This window comes from Juglans regia, chromosome 5 (genome assembly GCF_001411555.2).
Source record: "Juglans regia cultivar Chandler chromosome 5, Walnut 2.0, whole genome shotgun sequence".
NCBI classification, from domain to species: domain Eukaryota; kingdom Viridiplantae; phylum Streptophyta; class Magnoliopsida; order Fagales; family Juglandaceae; genus Juglans; species Juglans regia.
Genome location: NC_049905.1, coordinates 7,080,548 through 7,103,504, shown reverse-complemented (window position 1 = coordinate 7,103,504; position 22,957 = coordinate 7,080,548). Strand labels below are relative to the sequence as shown.

The window sequence follows — 22,957 nt, the reverse complement described above, 5'->3', positions numbered from 1 at the left end:
TAAAAATAAAACTCATTGGAAGATATATCTATATAAGAGCATGATGATCAAGATCGAGAAATATAAGTTAAACTGATACAAACCCGATTGACTCGACATGAATCAAACTAGATGACACGTATTCGAATGATTCATTTTATTATTCTAATCGATTTAGAATTGACTCTATCATCACATGACAACCCAAATAATCCAATACAATCCGCAAGACAGCACACAAATTTTTACTCCCTTATAATTTTTCTCCATTATCCAAACTTAGAGAGATGATATATTTGGCATTTTATTTATATATATATATTGCAAAACAGACCGTAGTAATAATGTTTTAAAATAAATAGTAATTTAATAAAATATTTTATAAAAATATTTTTATTTTAAAATATGTATTATAAAATATATTATGGGAGTATCATTGCTAATAAATCATTAAAATATGATGTTAAGGACTACCAGAACCCTCCGAAATACAGGCAATAAAACGTCAAACTCAGATCACTATCATCTCTCTCAGGCACGAGAAATTAAAAAAGCTACCACACAGAAACAGAGAAGAGATCTATGCCATGGACTTGCGTTCTGACTACTCTTACCTTTATTCTTCCTTCCTTCCCTACGCTTTCTTCCGTCTTTTCCTTCCTCCTCCCATCACTCGCACCACCCTCTCTCTCTCTCTCTCTCTCTCTCTCTCCTATACCAATGGCAGCCATTGTGACATGCTTCAGCAAGTTCCTTTCTATCTTCCTCCTCCTCCTCCACCTTGGTTGCTTCATTTTCAGCACCAACACCGACCGCCGGCATTCGAGGAGATGTAAATCGTCTCATCCGATCCCTCTTCCCTCCCATTCAAAACCCAACAGAGCCTACTCCTCTCGGTCCTTCTTCAAACGCATCTTCTCCTCCATATCCTGCAAAACCAGCGGCTCCCCTCAAACCCACCCAACAACTCTTACCACCCTATCATCTGGTCGATCATCCCAGCATTCCGTACTCCCCATCATCCCACCAGAATCCCCCTTATCGCATTACTCTTTCCAAGAATCGGACATCTCACTCGATAACCCATTCTTTCCCCTCCGTAACGATATCTTCCCATGCACAGCCTGCGGTGAAATCTTCCCAAAACCTCATCTTCTTGAGCAACACCAGGCGATCAAACACGCTGTTTCGGAGCTCGTAGATGGTGATTCGGGAAAGAACATCGTCCGTATCATATTTCAGACTGGTTGGACTGACGACGTGAAGAGCCTAAAAATCAATCGGATTTTGAAGATCCAAAACAGTCCGATGATACTTTCGAAGTTCGAAGAGTACAGAGAGTCTGTGAAAGCTAAAGCCGCGCGAATCGACGGCGTTCGGAGAAGAGACGAAAGGTGCATAGCCGACGGTAACGAGCTGTTGAGGTTCCACTGCTCGACGTTTATCTGTGACTTGGGACTCAATGGGAATTCCGGCGTTTGTTACCGTCAGTACTGTAGCGTATGCGGGATTATTAAGTCCGGGTTCTCACCCAAGATGGACGGAATTTCCACGCTATCAACGAGCTGGAGTGCACACGTGGCAATTCCGGAGGAGATCGAGGAGTTCAGGTTCTTGAACGCGAAGCGGGCAATGCTGGTTTGCCGGGTCGTGGCGGGTCGGATCGGGTGCGAGTCGGACGATGAGGTTGACAAGGATGACGGCGGGTTTGACTCGGTGATCGGGAGAGGGGCCCACACGAGAATGGACGACGAGGAGCTGCTGGTGTTTAATCCAAGGGCCGTGCTTCCTTGCTTTGTGATTGTGTATACTGCGTGAGTATGAAGATCGTGCGGTCAGTTTTAGTTAATCATGTGTGTTCTTTATTATGAGCGGTGGTGATTTAAGTATTACCGGTCTTCTCTCTGGTTTTAATTGCTCTGAGTCTCTGACCTGGAATAGGAGTTATTGCAACGGGACCAAAGGTACTTAGGCGTTCGAGTTTTTATGCACCTTAACATAAGATTCGTACCTACTATCTTTATTTGAGAGTTTAGTAACATTTTGAAGAGTTTTTGTTTTTCCCCCTAAGCAAGCAAGTTAACTTATTAATATTAGAAAAAATGATGCATGATAAGGAGTAGGGATCCCCAATAAATATCCTATTACGATAACTACAATATAAAGATGGTGAAAAAAATGGAAAAAAAAAAAAAGTTTGGATACTAATTTCTTAGTCCCTATTCTTACTCTATAAAAAAGGTTTTGTCTTAAAAGATAGTCTATTGGTAAGCCACCTCGGGAGGCAGTGTAAGCGGATGCACTGCAATCAGTTGTCTTGAGATATTTTTTTGAGAGATCCATAGTTCCTTTTTCAAAATTATCGGTTAGGAAAAGCGATAACATAGTAGGAAAATCGATATCAGAATGACAGATCTGCAGCGAAACAAAATTCTTCCCATACCTCTGTATTGGCGCGTGTGAGCCATGCGCCGGTGGTTTGGAGGTGAGGTGGGTCCGATTTGAAAGATTGAGAGGTGGGGGATCCACTGATATGACGTGTGTTGCCAACGAAGGTGTCGGGATGAGGCGGCGCATGAAGCCCACGCGTGGAAACAAGTAGCGCGTGTGGGCCACACACCAACCTTTTTGGCACGATTTCATGTTTTCCCGATAAATCAACGGTTGAGGAGCAGTGAGGTGGGGCACGTGTCGACTGATGGTGTCCAGAGTGTGATAGATCTGAGAAAAACTTAAACGGTAGAAGGAAGAGGGAAAAAAAACTACCATGAAAGCATATTCACACTTAGGTAGCGGAAATGAAAAAGAACAACAGAAGGAAATGGAGAACTCTAGTGAAGGCTATGACGAGGATAAAGATGAGTTTTTTTTCTAGAGAGATGTCAAACCTTCTCTTTCTAAAAAACCATTGTCGTAATTTTAACATTTTGAATAGTTAAAAGACTATAATCCATATCCATAATGAGGGAATACTTATTTATAGGGGTGTAAATTTAAACCGGAAAACCGGCCCAGCCCTGACCGAACCGGACCAGTTGGTCCGGTTTTGAACCCGTCTGGTCCGGAACCGGTTCCTATATTATGAAAACGTTCCGATCTGGTTTCGGTTCTGTAGTTTTCGGGACCGAACCAGACCAAACTGAACCGGTTTGAAAATATATATATATAAAAATTAATTTTATATATTATACAAAATATTTATATATATAAGTTTTATATATAATATATAATTATATATTAAATTTTTATATATAATATATAATTATATATCACATATGAAATAATTTCATATTATAATTTATAAAATATAATATAAAATGTTAATATGAAATATGAGCATTTATAATTTGTTTGATTTTATGTTATTAATATAATTATAGATAAGATAATGTTATTATAATTTATAAAATAAAAGTTTAATCTAAAGATGAATATTTTAATTGATCATATGCTTTAAACATAATATATATATATATATATTAAATTATTAATAACATTTTATCACAAGAAGTAATACTTTATTATATTTTTTTTACATTTTAAAAAAATCGAAAAACCAGACCGGACCCGATCGGAAACCGGTAAAACCGGAGGTACCGGTTTATGAGAGTAACCGGTAAAACCGGAAGTACTGGTTTATGAAAGTAACCGGAACGTAATCGGTTTTGAAAAATATAAAATCGGTACATACCGGTTCGATTCTAGATTTTGTCTAAAACCAGACCGGACCGGACCGGTTACACCCCTACTTATTTAGACACCTTTTAAAGAACTCCTTAACAGATATAAGATTTTGATAATGTCCAAATTGAAGACTTTCCATCCTTTTGTTTTGAACAAGAGAAAAAAATAAATAAATACAATATAATTTGATTACATCATCGAAAAACAAACTATCCATAATACTATCTTAGCAAAAGTTGATGAGAAATGCTAATTGTACTTATAAAAAATTTATAAAAAACTTACTTCTTCACGCGTAAGTTATTAATATGCTGAAAATTATGAAATTTGAATTTCAAAATTTGAATTTTAAAAAAAAACTAATAAAATTAGTCTTATATGTTTTTTATAAGTAAGATTAGTAAGTACATGTATGTAGCACTACTCAATTTGATTTGCAATAGAAGTTTAAATTTTACAATTTTTTAATATGATATGATTTCCAAATTTTCATGGTCCATTTTAGTCTACGGGTGACAATTCGTATTTGATGATCATGTTTGTATCAATTATAGACATTTGATTTTATGGGTCAATTTGAATCCGACCCGTTAAGGTTAATGAATCAAATCTTCAAACCCTAACCCGTCTTTAGGCACTATTTGGATACAGAAATGGTTTCATCTCATCTGCTCATTACAACTTTTCTAAATTTTAACACAAAATATAATAAACAATTCAACTTTTTCAAATTTCAAAACAATAATAATATTTTATTCAACTTTTATATAAAACTATACCGTCTCATCTCACTATACATTCTATTCATGTTGCAGTCTTCGATATTTATTATATCTTTTTGTGAAGCTTTTGATGGGTAAGTTGAAAAATTGTGTTACATGAATTTTGTTTTGTAGTTTCCATGAATGTTAAAATGTACAAGCTGCATTTTCTGTGTGCTGGACGATCTATGGTTCTAGAATGATGTTTACTCTTGTCTGTTTTCGCATATGAAATAAGATGAAAGTTGAATTAAATATTATTAAAATATATTTTTTTAATATTATTTTTGTTTTGAAATTTTAAAAAATTGAATTGTTTATTTTATTTTGTATGAGAATTTCAAAAAGTTGTAATAATTAAATGAGATAAGTTGAGTTGAAAAGAGTTGTGAAAACAAATGAGACGTATTGGTAATGTTTTTTCCCCGTCCCTTTCATGAGTGTAATCGAGTTGGAGCAAGCAGTGACATCAAGTTTATTTGTTTAATTTTTATTTAAAGTTGCATTAGCAAAGTAAAGAAGTCACCAAGCAGTCCAATAACTTGGTGAATTCCTGTTGAGTGAGGCTTAGAGCACTAGTAATGGTGTAGGCAAAGATAAATGTAAAATTTGGCTAAAATCACATGTTTTTTATTTTGCCTTTACTATTTAAAATAGATTCCCATATTGGATTATTCATCTATTAGTCAATATAATAAAAAAATATTATTATTATTTACATAAAAATACTTTTTCAAATTTTTTTAAAATATTTTACAATTATACTAACCATATGTTAATTAATAATTTAATTAACGAGAGAACGTGAGAAAAAGTGAGAGAAATGGACTAGAAATGAATTACGCAGGGCAACATAGAGAAGCAATTATGATTTTAATTGAATAAAATATACATTTCGCTCCCAAACAGTAGGACGCCAAATATGACGTTTGCCTTCCATTCATTGTAGTTCAAAGTTCCACCTTTGATCTTTTAGCTATCTCAATGTAGGATTTTTAATGTAAAACTCGGCATATTTTGCAATTCACTGGTACTCTTAGAAGTTGTGCCTAAGATGCAGTCAGTGGTTTGGGTGTTGGGTGTTGTTCTTTTAGCTCTTCTTGTCAAGCTTGGAGTGTGTGCCCAAATGGTGATTTTTTCCCCTCTCCCTTAGTGAAGTTTGGGAGTATGCTCTGCAATGTTACACAAAAATAGATTTTTAAGAGAGGTTTTCTCTAATGGAATCTGGTTTGGTTTCTGTTAAATAAACTCTGTTTCTGTTTGGACAGAGTGGTTTGGATTTAGAGATGAATTGAGATGGTTTGTGAATAGTAGAATAAAAGTTGAATTATTTATTATATTTTGTGTGGAAATTTGAGAAAGTTGTAATGATGAGATGAGATGAGTTGAGGTGGGTTGAGATGGGTTACGAATACAAACGAGGCAGTTTTACTTAGTAGAGCTATTTCTCATTTCTTTCTTGGTGCCTGCAGAAATCTCATTTCATTCTAGGTAAAACAGACTTTTAGCCTCTTATTCAAAACTCAAATCTTTTTGCGATTTTGCATTCATAGATCATTCTCTGATTTATTCCCTAGCTGATGGATTTCATCAACATTCTTCAATGCTTACACACTCATGATTCTTTTGCAGCTAAAAGATCAATAGGTCTACATATATAACTATTCCAAATGTTTGTGTATTAAGATAAACTATTCTCCATATCTAATTACAGGAAGAATATAGAACATATATTACAGTGTAATAGGTTAATTTTTACAAGAGTAATGCTACATACAGTCGTGGAATGTGCAAGCATGGTGCAGTAGTTTTGAAAAAGAGTAGAGTTCACTATTAAAAAATTAATTTTTTTTTTCATGTGAGTCTCGTATTTATTCATTTTTTTCAAAGTGATTGTATATGTCATCCCATAAAATTCTTATAAAATCTAAATAGAGTGGCTTTCATATTCACATTTATTGATTTCTGCTCAGCATTTAAAGGAATTAACTGAAGATGAAATTTTCCTTGCTAGTGCTCTTGGTTGCTCATGTATTGAATGGAAATTGATACAACTCTAATATTTTATTTTAGAAAAATTCTTCTCATCAGCTACTATTCACTACCCCACACTTCACACCCTATGAAAAAACTATAGGTTTGAAATGTGAGAGTGAATAGTGACTGATGCATAACATTCCTTTTTATTTTAACCTAAAGTTACCTTGTTTTTTTTGGGTGTGTGAGATTGCTAAGCAGGCGAGTTATATAGGTGTAAGGTTCCGGCCGATTGAACTCTACACTAGAAATTCATTGATCTTTAGAATGAATGCATTGCCAATGTGTATGTTAGTGCACATGCAGTCATATCCCCAAGCTTTAATTGATCTTTTTCTCCTATCAATCTTTGGCAAGAATGAACATGATGCATGAATGATAAAGTAATGCTGTAAAGCAGGATTTGGTAGTGATTAAAGTGGATTTTAAACAATTAAATCTTCTACGAAATATAGGCATTGGATCCTAACAGAAAAGATTTATTTATTTAGGGTAAGTAAATGGATTAGGTTTGTGAGATAATGAGTGTAATCATTAGTAATAAAGAGTTGATATTAGCATCCATTTCAGCAAATTGCCCCACCCAACTCCCCCTCCCACAAAAAGGAGGTCTGACCCGACCCGTATTTTTTAGGTCGGGTTGGTGCGCTCAGATCATTTGGTTGGGCTAGGTCGGGCCAATAACCTCTATGGCGACTCGGGTTGCAGGCCTACTGATTGCAACCAGCTTGAGATTGGAATTAATACGAAAGTTGGAAGGATTATTTATTGATAAATGTTTCATTTATAAAAAGATTTTATAAAAGCAAAATGATAAATTGATATGGTTTCGTATGATACGTTTAATCTATTTTATAATAAAAATAATTTTACAATCTGATGTAGCACATCAAATCACGTCAGTTTATGAGTTTATTTTTATAAAATACTTTACGTCTAAAACATTTATCTTATTTTTTAGTTGAGTTGGTAGTCTACCAACAAATAATGGTTTTCTTGTTTGATCTTTTTAGGAAAAGGGCATTTAGTCAAGTCTATTTATTTTTCGAGCATCGTTATTGTTTATATAAAGAAGACATATTTATTTTTACCAACATTTGATAAGCTATTTCTTAGCTAAAGTCACTTTGAACGTCATTTTATCAACAAAATCTGCAAAATAATATTTGGTTCTACAAAATAATCACGAAAAAAGTTTTGGTGGCTTTTTGTATGATTATTACATCTTATATAGGAATGAGTTGAACAACACCACCACGTGAGAGCGATCGTCTTTCATTATTTTATTATTTCTTGCAGAGAAATGCAAGATTATTTATAATTTATCATCAAATAAGAATTCATATAAAAAGTTATAATAAAAATATAAACATTAGATAAATAAATATCGTTGATAAATTTTAAAAATAAAATTATTGGAGAAGTAAATAAAATAATAACAAAAAATGTTAATAATTTAGAAAAAAAAACTAATACAATGGAGGATACATTTCAAATAGATTAGGCAGAATAACCAAAGTGGCTTCTATTATTTAAAATTTGGCTAAACCCTTGCTATGTGTGCATGGACAATAGTATTGTGTCGAGTTCCAATGATTTCATTGCCCGAATATGTTCAATTCAAGTAATCAATTTGGACCGTTGACCAATATAATAGAGTATTAATTAATTAATGTTAAGATCCAAGATATTTAATCGGATTCATGAATGCAAGTAGCAATATATATAGTTACTTTAAAGGAGAAATTATATTTACAGTTTTAGGATGTACAAATTTCATACATTTTTTTTAATACAGTTACTAAATTTGGGACAAATATGAAAAAATTATTTTTTAATAATAGATCTCACTTAAAAAAAATGTATAAGACTTGTACATCCTAAGACTGTATTTAACATTATTCTTGCCAAAATATATCTTTTAAAGATTTTAGTTAAGGTTTTTTGTTTGAAGAAATGATTTAGGTGCCACCTATCATCCAAATCGAGATAGCGGTTTTTGGGGTTAGCTCATTCATGTTCTTAATGGAGCTCATGAGGGTTTTTTTCATTCCAGCAAAGGGTTTAGGCAAGGGGATCCGCTTTTGCCTCTATTTTTTATTTTATGTGAAGAATCTTTTAAGTAGAGGACTGTCATAATTGCTTCAGTAATCTTATGTTATTCCTTACAATGTGCCAAGGGGTTGTTTTGCCATATCTCATATTCTATTTACTTATGATTTGTTGGGTTTTTTCTAATTGATCCAAAAGGAGTTTAGGTTCATTAATGGAGTTCATTTCCAAATATGAACAAGCATCTGGACAAAAAACTGATCCACAAAAAAATGTATTCCTTATTCATTATTCTGCATCTCAGGCCAGGAAGTAGATTGTGGCTAGAGCTACTGGTTTCAAGGAATGTAATTTTCTTATTACTTACTTGGGAGCCCCCATTTTTTGTGGTAGATTAACTATAGATTTGTTTGAGCCCATTCTTGCTAAAATCATAAGGAAAATGCTGGTTGGAAAAGTTTATTATTGTCTACCGGAGAGAAATTAACTTTGATTAAGGTTGTATTATCTTCTATTCCAATGCATACTATTTCTATAATTTGCCCTCTTAAAATGGTGCTAGATTTAATTCAGCAAGTTTTTGCATCTTTCTTTTGGGGGGAGTGTGAAGGGCATTAAAAAAATGGATATCTTCGGCTATTGAAGAGGGCGGCATGAGCATGAGGAATTTGTATGATGTTGTAAAAGTTTTGTAATGCAAACTTGCTTGAAATCTAATAAATTCGACCTCTATTTGGATTGTCTATATTAGGGGTGGGTAGCGGGACCTCGCACCCCACTGCCCCACCCCCGTCCTCCCTGCATCTAGGGCCCAACCCCGCTCCATCCTGCTCCCGCTTACATTTATATATATATATATATATTATATATATAAACATAAATATATATTTCTATTTTACAAATTGTATATATATAAATATATATTATAATTTGTTAGACTTGTTCGTAAAATATGCACTAACAAATTTAAAAATTAAATAGTTTTTAAAAATATGTATTGACAAATTTAAAAATTACATAATTTTTAAATTGTAATCATATTTACAAAATTTAAATTTATAATTTGAGTCTAAAAATATATTTTTAATTAATTTTGAACTTAGAAATAATTTTTAAATCAAATAAAATGTAATTTATTTTTAAGTAGACGGAGGCAGGGTGCCTGCATCTTGGGGGCAAGGGTGAAAACCCCACCCCCCGCCCCATGCGTGGCATGGTGTGGGAAAGGGGTGGCCCCGCCCCATAGGGGCGGGGAGCACCCTAGTCTATATGAGGCAAACATATATCTCTAATGTTGTGTTTTTAGATTTAATTGGCCACTCAAACATCATTCAAATATAAAATACTTTTCAATTTCAAAATTTTAACTTTTTCATCTATTCATTATAATTTTTTCAAACTTTTAAACAAAACACAAAGAATAATACATTTTTTTAAAAAATTTCAAAATAAAAATTATATTCAAACAATATTTTAATTTTATGATATTTATATTCAACTTTTTCTCTCTCATTTTTTAAAATTTAATAAAACATTTTAACTCAAATCATTTTATTACTATTCATAAATCATTTCATTATTATTTATAGAATTCTCATCCTATCTCATTAACCTCAAACATGACCTTAGTCTTAACTTCCGTCCATGAGAGGATTTGAAAGTATCATATTATTTCTTGTTTATTAATCCAAATCCAAACTAGCTGTATAAATTTTTAATGCGTAAAATTAGTGTATAAACCTTTTATAAATTAATGTGTTATGAATCGAAGTTAATATATAGAATATAACTTAATTTAATTTTTTCAATAGGGGTGTGAATAACATGATTTGTCAACTTATTTTATAATAAAATTTGTAATTTATTAAAAAGGGAAAAAAAACTTGCAAAGTCAGAGAGTATTTAATATTTATAAGTATGGAATTTGTAAAAGTCGCATAATGTTTTTTTAAAAAATAAATAAAAAATTTATATAAATAAAAAATTAATTTTTTAATAATATATCCCTAACTTTTAAAAAATTAATACAATATTTATGCCGTTCACGACTTACGTATCAGTCTCTTCCCGCGGGACTTGCTTATTACAGTGTTATTTTAGTCCTCTCGGATCCCAAGAGACAGGGTTTCTTGTAACATACACGCAGCTCTGAGCTCAGCTCTTTTTCTCCATTCTCTTGTCTTGATCTCGAAGCGACAGCTGCACGATGGCTCACTTGAAGAGAGTTTTGACTTACGAAGCCTTGGAAACCGTTCCTTCTTGGACGGTCCTGCTCCATCGCCAGGAATCTCGCCCTCAGATCCTTTTCTTTCTCCATGTACACGCCTTGTCCTCTCTTTTCCCTTCACTTTGCGTGATCTTCCAAAAGGATTCCGCATTTACGTTTTCGTCATGGTTTGCTGCTTCCTATGCTTTACTTCCATGCCGTGGCTCATTCGCTCCGTACCCAGGTTATTTTTTCTGGGCCATGCCAGATTAACAGTACTTATAATGCAAGTGTTCGTGGTTGTAAGTGCTTCATGATTTTCAAGACTGAAAGGATATTGGAAGGTACTAATCTCAAGGTGTTTTTCCTTTTTTTTTTTTTTTTTAGTTTTTATGAGCTAGCTCGAGTTTATCACTCATGGGTATGTGGTTTTATATGTTTCTGATTTGCTGTTATGATTTTTCAGTTTGTTCTGGAATTTCTTCTCTTAGAAGTAGAGTTGAAATCTTTAGGGATGAGGAAGTTGTTGAAAGACTTTTGCTTTCTTGGACGTGCTTACTAGGATAGTCGGAAAAATCACAACTTGGGGATATGTTGGAATTTTCCGCCTTGTTCATAACCGAGTTTGTTTAATAGTGTCAACTTTGAATCTCGGGGTATTATGTAGTTGCAGGGAGTGTGCTTTAATTCTCTACGGCTTTTACTGTTCCTAATTGCCACAAATTGCATATATATCACTTGTTAGAGGAGAATCAGAGATTTTTCCTAACAAATTTCAAATTTTTAACTTTGTAGTCCACGACTTATATAGTTTGATTGAGAAAGGAAGGAAATGTTGATTGGATAAAGATGGTTTGCTGCAATTTATAGGCTTTAGGAACCAATGGATCCTTGCAAACTCGTAATTTCCTGATATCTTTTATTTCTGCGTTTAGTTACTATTAAATGGTAACAAGTAACAACAGTTTAAAATTCAAAGGATTCTCCCTGATTTAATACCATTTCCTTTTTATTTCCGTTTCAGGTTTGTGACATGACATCTGAATCCAAGTTAGATGTGGTCAATGGCCATGGGCGTGAGGAATCTGAGTTAAGCTATTTAAATGGTGAGGCGGCATCGGGTGAAAGCGTTAATGCAGCATATACAGTTCTTGATGATACCCTTAAACAAGGAAATGGATCAATTAGCAATACAATGACAAATGCAGAACGTAGAACTTTCACTGACAGGTAGGATGAGGCGATGAGCTAATTCTTTTGCTTGTGTTGGGTTTTTCATTCATTCTGTATGTAGCACAAAAAAAAAAAAAAATCTTCTCTGTACAGATTCTACTTTCATTTTCACTTTGTTACTTGGTATTGGGCCTTTTTTTTTAATACATTGGGGGAGGGGGGTCGAAACCATGATCTCCATTTTTGAGATGTGCGTCTTGTGCCATCAGACCACATGCCGTTGGCTGGTATTGGACTTAAACCTTACAATTTATCATATGTTATTCAATAAAGATGCTTCATTTCTTTTACATTATAGGGCTTTAAGCCTTAATTAAAATTTCTGGGACGTAAAAATGATGCATGGGATTGGAAACTCGTTTTGTATAAATTCTTTCCTATTGATTTGATTTCAGCATGCACAGATTCAATTTAAGGTATATTATACATATTTATTCTAATTTAACATCTTCTACGAGTTTTTGCTTCATCCACTCTTTAAATGACACTTACTAGTCAAAACCTGATTCTTGTGTAGAACAAGCTAATCTTTTTGCTCTGAATTGCTATGCATATTGTTATGAAAGTACATGAAAGGAGTTATATGAGGAACTTATTTTTAGAAAATTTAACGTGCATGTCCAGACTCCAGTCTAGGACATTTTCGTTATGATAGCAGATTGATGGTCAAACCTGTTTACTTTCTTAAATTACACAGGTTTTCTAGATGGAAACGAAGTCCGGACCGTGATATCTTCAGTCTTCTGGTCGATGGTAATGAAAAGCGCCTACATGGATCGGGAAGACAATCTGGACCTCTTTTGTCTGGGACAGCTTACTGCATTTCCTCTTGCAGCATGATATTGCTGAATAAGATTGTTCTATCAAGCTATAATTTCAATGCTGGAATATCGCTAATGTTTTATCAAGTATGTGACTTACTTTTTTATCCATTCGCTTTATAATGAATCTTTATAATGAATCTTACAACCAACATTTTCTATACACCACATGCTTTCTGCAATCAATCCATAACTGAAACACATGCAACATTTGTTGTACCCTGTCAGTTGTTCAATGTTATAATTTCATATGGGCATGATGAGATCAAATTTTTCCATGTACTTTTTTTTTTTTTTTTGCAGAACTTAATCAGTACTGTTGTTGTTGTGGCATTGGTACTCTGCCGAGCAGTTTCAGTGGAAAAGTTGAACTGGAAGCTGATTAGGGTCTGGCTTCCTGTCAATGTAATATTCACTGGAATGCTTGTATCTGGCATGTATAGGTACGCTATGAAACATAGTTTGCAAGTACTCTTATCTGAGAAGCTGCTAGCTAAGGAGAAAATATACTTGAAAAGAAGTTGATTTCTCTTCTACGATCCTCTGTTTGGCATATTACCAAAATTTTCTGTCTAACATTCACGTTTGTTCGATGTTTGGGGTGCACTTTTTTCATTTCAGTTTGAAGTACATAAATATTGCAATGGTGACAATTCTGAAGAACATGACAAATATTTTAACAGCAATTGGAGAATTATATATATTTCGGAAACATCAGAATCAAAAAGTGTGGACTGCAATGTTCTTAATGGTAAATGACATTCCTCTTCCGACCTGTCAAGCATGTTCTTCAATCTCTTTGCTGATGATGGCAACCGTTTGCAGTAAAGGATATACCTAATCTTTTAACCTCATAGATGGCCAGACAGCCTACTTAAATTTAATGCTGGATTACTTTCTTTTTATTACTATGCCTAGGATTATTTTCAAAGCAGAAAAGCAATTTATTTCAAATCTCTTTGATTGGAATATAAATTCCACAGTGGAAAAGCAATTTAGTTCGAATCTCTTTGATTGGATTGTAGTTTCCTTGAAGAGGAATGGTGGGATGTACTATCTCTCTCTTCTTTTTTTCCCCTTTCTAATCAAATTTTTCTATATATTTGTGCACTGCAGATTATCTCTGCTGTCAGTGGTGGTATCACAGATCTCTCCTTTGATGCAGTGGGTTATGCATGGCAGATTATGAATTGTGTTCTAACAGCAAGCTACTCGGTATGTAGTTTTAGATGCCATAAATTGTTCATCCTTGCCTTCTGTTTCTTGAAATATGCATCCAGTTTATGTGTTAGCTTATGGGATCTGGCAATTTGAGTTCTACAAGGACCATGATTCTTGGTGGAGGTGATTCTCAAAGTTCTGAATTAATTCACTAAATTTTCCCATTGTGACAGCTCACCCTGAGGCGAGTCATGGATGAAGCAAAAAAATCAACAAAATCTGGATCGCTTAATGAAGTTTCAATGGTGTTGCTGAATAATTTACTATCTCTACCTTTTGCTATCTTCTTGATCATACTACTTGGTGAATGGGAATATGTAATAAATGTGTAAGTGTCTCGACCTATTAAATTGGTCACAACCTTTAAGCTTTACTTTCATGCAACCATCAATTTAACTTTGTCACATTTCTTTTGGTCTTGATTTCCAGGGAGGTGACTAAATTGCCAATGTTTTGGGTTGTTGCCACGGCCAGTGGATTGCTTGGACTTGCCATTAGCTTCACCTCAATGTGGTTCTTAAATCAAACTAGCCCGACCACTTACAGGTAACATTCTGTGGTGTACTTCCAAACTTACCTTCTACAATAAGTAGGCATTTAAGCTTTTCCCCCAAAGCTCTCTAGCTTTCAGATAAGCTTATTTACTCATATTTACCGATAATTTTAGATTCTTGTATCAGTCCTTTGCTCATGGGTTGATTTGATTTCCACTCCATATTAAAGAAAGTAAATGTAAAACATTTATGTCCATAACTTCTTCATGAATAGGAAAAATCTAATTGTAAGCGATTATGCGCATTAATACGCGCACCCATTCAATATGATTGGTCAGAAAGTAGATTTTATTACAAATAGTGCTAATTTGAATTTAAAATATGAAAACAACATTAGTACGCAGATTGGTACACAAACTTGCTTGTACATAACAAAATTTGAATGAATAATACTAGGAGATGATAAAAGTCTATAAGCTTTATAGCTCCATCTTACATGATAATAATAAAGCTACTTGTGGAATATTGTATATAAATTGAAGGAATCTTTTTTGAGAAGTGCTACAGCTACAAAGAGATTTTATAAAAGTAGATCCATCAACTAACATGCTTTCATATGATACGTTAGATTTACTTTACAATAATTTTAGCTTTTCAATTTAACGTACCACATCAAACTACGTCAGTTTATGGATTTACTTTTGCAAGATCTCTTTGTGGATAAAGCATTTCTCATTTTTTAATGCATGCACGCGATCACTCACACCTTCTTTTCGACACGAATATACCGTTGATGTTGTGCTTCTGTTTCTACAGTCTAGTAGGTTCCTTAAACAAGATTCCCATCTCTATTGCTGGTTTGGTGTTATTCAAGGCCCCGCTTTGTCTACCAAATTGCTTCAGTATACTGTTTGGTAATAACACAATCAAAGTGTATATACATTTAGCATCACTCCAGTGTATTACTTTAGTTTTGGCCAATGCCAATGACAAACATCTTTTGCAGGTCTATTTGCTGGAGTATTCTTTGCCAGGGCCAAATTGTCGTGATGATATAAAGATGAGAAATGATAGTTGCAGTCGTGAGTGCGTAAGTGATGTGCAATCACTTTGAAAAAAATGAATAAATACGGAATCTATTTGAAAAGAAATTAATTTTTTAATAGTAGATCTCACTTTTTTTCAAAGTGATTGCACAACGCTTGCGCACTCTATGACTATATATAGCATTATTTTGTAAAGATCCTCCCAAAAAAAAACAAAACAAAACAAAACAAAACAAATAGAAAGAAATTGATGCGATTTGACATGCGCAGCTAGCTGCTCTTACACTCGAATATTTCAAGTATTTGAATGACGAAGAGATTAATATCTTATGAATATTTGTATCTATTTTGAAAATTGTCTGTTGTAATTTATTTATCACACATAAAAGTGTCTTATTGAACATCACTTTCGAGTTGATTTGGCATGTATTAATTTCGGGAAAGAACTTTGTCTCCAATTTATATAGTTATTCTTTAATGAGATAAGTAGTTATACATCGTGTATTTATAATTTTACTTACAGTTTTACGCACAAGATTTATTTTATCAGTTTTTTTTTTAATTCAAATTTTAAATTTTAAGTTTTATAATTATCGGTATATCATCAATAGTTGATACATCGGAATTGTTATGTGAATAAAAAATACAAATACAAATAGCATATTCCTAATGTGATTATTGGATTATGAAAAGAAAAATACTCCATACATATATGGTACTACTGACTCATGGGTATTGTGATATTATAGAATCTTTGCATATTTATATTTATTATTTTTTCTAGGCAATTTTTAGGAACAATTGCCCTAATATTTAAGCCATTGGCATTTGGCATTTTTTTTTATTATACACAATTAAAAGGAACTTTGATTTTTTTCAATATCACCCAATACTATTTTTTTTTTTTTTTTGGAAAATCACAGCTCAAATTAACACTCAAAGTCATCACCAAACTAACATAATTGTTAATTTCCCTCCAATTAAAAACATAGGTTACTATTTAATTACCTTAATTGTCACCAAAATCTAATGAGAAGATAGTCGAAAAATTGGTCAAGATTCACTCAAGTTCTTTAGAATTTATAGGACTTAATCATCCCACCTTGTTTGTTTTCACAACAAATCTCACCCCAACTCATCTCATCTTATCTAATCATTACAACTTTTTTAAATTCTCACACAAAATAAAATAAACAATTAAACTTTTTCAAATCACAAATAAATAATAATATTAAAAAATATATTTTAAAAATATTTTATTTAATTTTTAACTTTTATCTCAACTCATCTAATTTCATCTACAAAAACAAATAAGGCTGAATAACTATGGAAACTCATCTCATCTCATCTGAAAACAAAGAAAGATACACATCTAAAGTGGATCTTGATGTATATATTGAGCATTTAACTCTGCTTGAAAACTCACATGCATGGGCAACACTAAATATTTTATGATTAATCTCATCTATTTATCTTCTATTCGAGACTCTCAAGCTCGACAAGAAGTACTCAAATGAATTTTTTTCCTCAAAAATAAATAAAATGACACAAATATCTTAGCACAAAAGAAATTATAATTTTGATAGTTTGGACTTTGAAGGTAAATTAGTTCAATTTTTCCTTTGATCATTGATTATCCAATTAAACACTTAATTTCCTAATTATAATGATCCATAATTGTCAACCGGCCTACTAAATTCTCAGTAGTAACTGACGATATATATATATATATATATAGCACCATATCATTAATATATATATTAAAAATTCCATTTAAAACTATTAATTTATACGGTCATATTGAAACCGCTAGTTTTAAGAAAAGTAATTAATTAAATACATGTACGTCTTGCTAGCTGTTACGTGGTGATCATGCAGTCAACGTTTTTTCGTTTTATTTACAAGTCATGTACTACTCTCACATATTAATGCATTGCATGGATTATAAACTATATATGCCTCAAAAAAAAAAAAAATCTACAAATTTGTCTCTGAATTTAAACATAATAAAGATATATATATATATATATATATATATATATAAAGTTAATTGAATATTTAATGCTATTTAAAAATTACTCAGACAACAATAAATATTATAAGGTTACCTTAATTCATATGTGAATCGATCTGATCTATTAAGGTCCTCAACTTTGAATAAAAAGGTTGAGATTTTGATCCCAAAAATAGTACTAGTAATGCTTTTGCCAATGATTTCTTGACATGTTTAGCTACCAAGAAAGTGCTAGATTTTTATTTTTAATTTAAATGCCTCCATATAATCCTTTTTCTCTTTTAAAAAAATTATTTGCTGAGCAAATAGCTTAGAATTTTCTGAGGAGGAAAAAATGCACTTGATCATACATGATTAATAGTGTAAATATACAAAGTGTATGATCGATGATTTTATTCTAAATCTTTATATAACTCTAATCACTAAGGTCTTGTGGACCAGATAGCATAAAGTTTGGTCTTTAAATATGAGAATTAGATTCGAACCTCCCACCTTTGTATAAAATAAAAAAAAATCTTTAATTCAAAAAATCCGATCTAATAAATTATTTTTCAAATAAAATAAGATTTGGTGCAAGTCATGTTACTCGTGTTATTCCGATGATGATCTTATTCAAGAGCAATGCTATTATTTATCTTATACATATTAATTTTAGTCGCATTAACTAGTATGACGTATTTTAAGTGAGTGATTTTTATGTCAATTACTTAGATAAAAGATCGCTTGATTATAATTTATCACTATATTATAAAAGTTTGTGTGACATGGTATAATCGAAATTGACAAAATACAAATTAAGAATGATGTATATTTCCTTTTATATATATAATTTAGATATATGTCAACGGTATTTGGGATAAATAATGGATTGATTATTTATATATATATATATATCGATATTCCAATATTAATTACTCATAGAATATAATTAAGGGATGATGTCATGTTACTCATGCTCTTAAAATATGTTGAGAAATGATATTAATTTATAGTTTTAGAGTGTGTAAGTCTCATCTATTTTTTTAAAAAATGAATAAATATGATATAGTACTTATGGAAAATTCATTTTTTTAATGACAGATTCTATTTTTTTAAAATGAAATGCATTAAATTTAAACATACGATTGCTGTATTTAAGATTAATTATATATATATATATATATTATAACCCCTGTATATATTCCATAAAATCTCTTTCGGGATCACAACATGAAGCAGTAGCTACTAGATAGCTAGCTAGGGAATATATAGAATGAGACAAATATATATATTAGTTGTTCGGAACATAATTTTGCATGAGCCATACATAAATAAAAACCTTGACAAAGGACAATGGGAATAAATAAACGCGATTCAATAAAGTAAAAAAAAAAAAAAATGAAGAACCATATTTTAATTTAAGATCACTAGCTGTAACAATTTTAGCGGCGACTTCGTGATCTTGGAACTCCGTCTTCTCTGATCTCTTTTAACCTTGTAATGATATCTCAGGAGCTTTGAACGGTGAATTAAGATAAGATAATATTTAAAAGTTTAATAAAATATTATTATAAAATTATTTTTTATAATTTAAAAAAATTAAATTAATTTTTATATTTTTTATAAAAATTTAAAAAGATTATAATGATTAAATGAGATGAAATGAGATACTCTCTCAAATTACAAGGATAATAGTTTGATTTGAATCCCTTTTATATATATATATATATGTGTGTGTGTAATATTCTAGCTTTTGCATATCAATAGTGCAACATCATCATAATAATATCCTTCCACAAATCCAAAGCCTTGAGCAAAATGTTCGGGTAGGATTAATTTGTGAGTAATGCTAGATGCATTCTTAAGGTGTCGGGTTTGTAATTTACTCTCACGTACTTCATTTGAAAAAAGTTAATAAATTTAAAATCTAAATTAAAAAGTTATATTTTAATGATAAATTATATTTTTTTTTAAAATGATTACACGAAATTTGAATATTCTAAAAATTATATCATTTCTCTTTATAATCAGATCAATTATGTTAATTTCTCCTCAACATGAATATGTCAAGAACTGAAGTCCTTGAAAAAAAAGTACCATAAACATGCGCGCAGGACGTATATATATATATAGCTGATCAAACGAAAAAGGATCAAAATGAGTTCTGCAGAACTCCGATCCAGCTAGAAAACTGAAAGGAAACGCAATTTTTTCACAAACTAGCATTAGAACTTAACCATATAATAAAGCCCAGAAAAGCTCAGCACACTAGCTACTAGAACATGCATGCTCCAATGGCTTCGCTTTTCCAGTAGTACTCGCGTACGTTAGTCCTACCAGCTGCTCATATTTCTGAAATAAACCCCATTAATTCATTCAATATTCCCGAATACCGATCAATAAATTGAGAACTAGGATACTTCTCCAAAGTCTTTAACCACAAACATAATCTTATTTAACCTACTAATTAAGCTAGGAAGAAGCTGCTGTTGCTGCCCTGAGAGGACTGGGAATTTGAAGACACAAACTCAAACAAGTCGATTTCTTTCCTTCCAGTCGAAAAGTCATCAAGGGATTGGTCTGTCAGCAAATCAACGTTCATGATGTTGTCGTCGTAGCTGTAATCATTTGCAGACAACGAATTTGCGGCCCCATTCAGCAGGTAATTAGAGAGGTAGAGGTCAGAATGCAAGTAGGTGGTTGCAGTAGCACTGGTGGAAGTGAATGTCCCTTTTGCTTGGAGGACCTCGTTATTTATGCAGTACTGCAAGCTTGATTTTGAAGTAAAAGATGAAAACCCGCATTCAACAACATCAGTGAGCAGCTGATCACCTTTGTTTTGACGAAAGTCGTTAGAATCAATGGATGTTGAAGAATCCTTAAACTGATCATCAACAACATGAAATGTTTCGGCCAGTAGTACTGTCGGATCATCAGCAGTAGTCATGACTTTATTAATGTTGTCATGAACATAGGGCTGATCGAAATGGTTTGCAAAAAGGTTTTGCATGAAGAGAAGCTCATCATCATATGTCAGAGAAATATTCATGGTGGGAGAGTCAACCTCATCATGGGTTAAGGGAGAAATCTCTGACAGTTCCGGGAGGAAATTGTTGAATTGGGTCAATGGATTTTCGATCATAGTTTTGCTGGAAGTTGTAGTACTAGTACTCTTACTGATCATCAGAGTACTTTTGCTTCTGATATAGTCTTGAAGAACAGATGAATGTGGCTTTCCGGCCTTTTGATTCTCTGTCTGTTTGTTCTTTCTTCTTGAATTCTGCCTTCTTCTGGTGGCATTCCAGTGGTTCTTTATAGCATTTTCTGTTCTTCCTGGAATGAACTTTGCTATCTCTGCCCACCTGTTCCCGACCTTTGCATGAGTTTCCACTAATATCCTCTCCTCTTCTTCACTCCAGCTATCCTTCTGCAACATAATTTAGACACCAAGAAAGACAAGAGCATTGTGTTATAGAACAGATCAAGCCAATCTCAATTCACATGCAGTACTCAAGGGATTAATAACTTTTATTTATAACGGCAACAATAATATTGCGTTCCTGCACAGATACATGAAAATCACATGAATTTGAACCCTAGACTAGAATGGAAGAAGAAACATGAAAAATGCAAGCAGACGCCTGAGAGAGATAGGTTTTGCATGTGATGTACTGAAATTACTTATATGAAAACAAAAGTATTAGCGTTACAAGCAAAAAAAAAAAAAAGTTTCAAATGAACAATTTTCTGCACGCTGCAATTGACTTAAAAATATTAATTAAGCTGTAATATAACATTTGAATTTCAAGGTAATCCTACTTAAATTTTTAAACCCTAGGATTTTAGATTTTTTTTTTTTTAATGGAGTTTTGCTTGCCATGGATAAAGGGAAACCAAAGAAAAGTATATATAGAGCCAATCAAATATATATATATATATATATATATATATATCTCGACATTGACTAGGATTTAATATATATATATATATATAGTAGTAGTGTAGATTACAACACAAACCAGATAATGAAATCTATGGTTTTTCATCTCGATCGAAGTAATGGGTGATTGTATATCAAATCTGAGAGTAGTCAGCTCAATTAGATCATCCTCAGACTGATCTAATCCCATAAAAAAACCTGACAGAAGTTCCAAAACAATGATTGTACATATATGAAAAAAATATGATCGTAAAAAGATCAAAGCGCAAAATCATGTGCAAAACCCTGATAAAACTCATGAATAAAGAGATCACAATTGAACCTTAATATCTGGGCGCAAATGATTATGCCATCTTTCGCGACACTGCTTGCCAGCTCTTCCAGCCAACTTTTCAGCTATCTGAGCCCATTTTCTCACTCCGTATTGCTTCACCAACCTAATTAGTTTCCTGTAAACCATGAAAAAAACCCTAAAATATTTCAGGTGACTAAAGTAAACATCAGAAGCAACATATACTCATGATTGTTAAAACAATTTAAGGGAAAAAGAAAACATATCAAAGTGTTTTCTGATTATCACCTGTCTTCTTCATCAGTCCATTGCCCCTTGATTAAAGCTTCAGAAGAGCCTTTTCTAGCTGCCTTTCCCACCCCTTTAGAACTACTCTTCCCTGAAACTTCCATTTTTTCTTTCAATCCCATGGTAGGGCTTCCCTCATGCATCCAATTCAGAGTCTCTCCGTCCACAAAAAAATCGTCAGAAACATTCACCTCTGGAATGCTCGGCCAGGAAAACCCACCACCAATTGCACCCCAAGACCGAGGAAAACTGCACAAAACGGTATCCGAAACAACTACTTCCTTGTTCTTTGCATGGTTTTGGGTCTGTGTCTGAGAGAAATGGGTGTTGTGACCGTACAAAAACCTGTCTATGGCAGTGAATGGTGGACCGGACCGACATATGGGATGATTACTTTGGGAATTTCCATGCCCACAAGCATCTCCACCAGTAACAGTACCTTCTCCTCCACCTTCCATTAGAGAAGCTTGAAGGAGATTGAAACTAGAGGGAAAAAAGTGTATAAAGGCTTGATTTATGGGAAGGTTTTGTGGGTTTTTCGCTTATCTTGTTAGACAACCCCATAACAAGAGCTGGAGAAAAAGCTTAAACCAAGCCTTGTAATGAGCCACATGGCGTAATAGCCGTAGATCCTGGGGCAAATCCAACGGCTGAGAATTGGTGTTGGGTGAAACTCCTGAGCTTCCTCCCTCGGACAAAAGTAGAAAAACGGGGGAGAGATTAGTGGGTTCGTTATAATTAAACCCATAATTATTATTATTATTATTTTAATTATTAAAAAAAACAAGCATTTGTGAATAATTGAAGGCCGGAATCGAGTTTACCACAATCATCTTACATATAGTAAAATGGGCACTCACATGAAATATTATTGATAAAAAACTATATTAAAATTGTATTAAGAAATTAT

The 22,957-nt window shown here is 32.8% G+C and overlaps 3 protein-coding genes across 3 annotated transcripts; 2 read left to right on the top strand and 1 right to left on the bottom strand.

The window, feature by feature from the left end:
- Positions 1 to 506: 506 nt before the first annotated feature.
- LOC109007636 lies at positions 507 to 2,006 on the top strand. The gene has a single exon (XM_018987396.2). The coding sequence runs from the start codon at positions 562 to 564 to the stop codon at positions 1,795 to 1,797; it is 1,236 nt and encodes a 411-aa protein (XP_018842941.2). The 5' UTR covers positions 507 to 561; the 3' UTR covers positions 1,798 to 2,006.
- An 8,699-nt stretch (positions 2,007 to 10,705) lies between these two features.
- LOC109007634 (GDP-mannose transporter GONST2-like) lies at positions 10,706 to 16,034 on the top strand. The gene is made up of 10 exons (XM_018987394.2): positions 10,706 to 11,063; positions 11,744 to 11,949; positions 12,650 to 12,860; positions 13,077 to 13,216; positions 13,395 to 13,524; positions 13,890 to 13,988; positions 14,168 to 14,322; positions 14,424 to 14,540; positions 15,305 to 15,402; positions 15,495 to 16,034. The coding sequence occupies exons 2-10, from the start codon at positions 11,753 to 11,755 to the stop codon at positions 15,536 to 15,538; spliced, it is 1,191 nt and encodes a 396-aa protein (XP_018842939.1). The 5' UTR covers positions 10,706 to 11,063; positions 11,744 to 11,752; the 3' UTR covers positions 15,539 to 16,034.
- Positions 16,035 to 19,994: 3,960 nt separating this feature from the next.
- On the bottom strand, positions 19,995 to 22,505 carry LOC109007631 (transcription factor MYB119-like). The gene is made up of 4 exons (XM_035690028.1): positions 22,048 to 22,505; positions 21,840 to 21,916; positions 21,547 to 21,665; positions 19,995 to 20,954 (listed from the first exon to the last, which is right to left on the bottom strand). The coding sequence occupies exons 1-4, from the start codon at positions 22,503 to 22,505 to the stop codon at positions 19,995 to 19,997; spliced, it is 1,614 nt and encodes a 537-aa protein (XP_035545921.1).
- Positions 22,506 to 22,957: the final 452 nt, after the last annotated feature.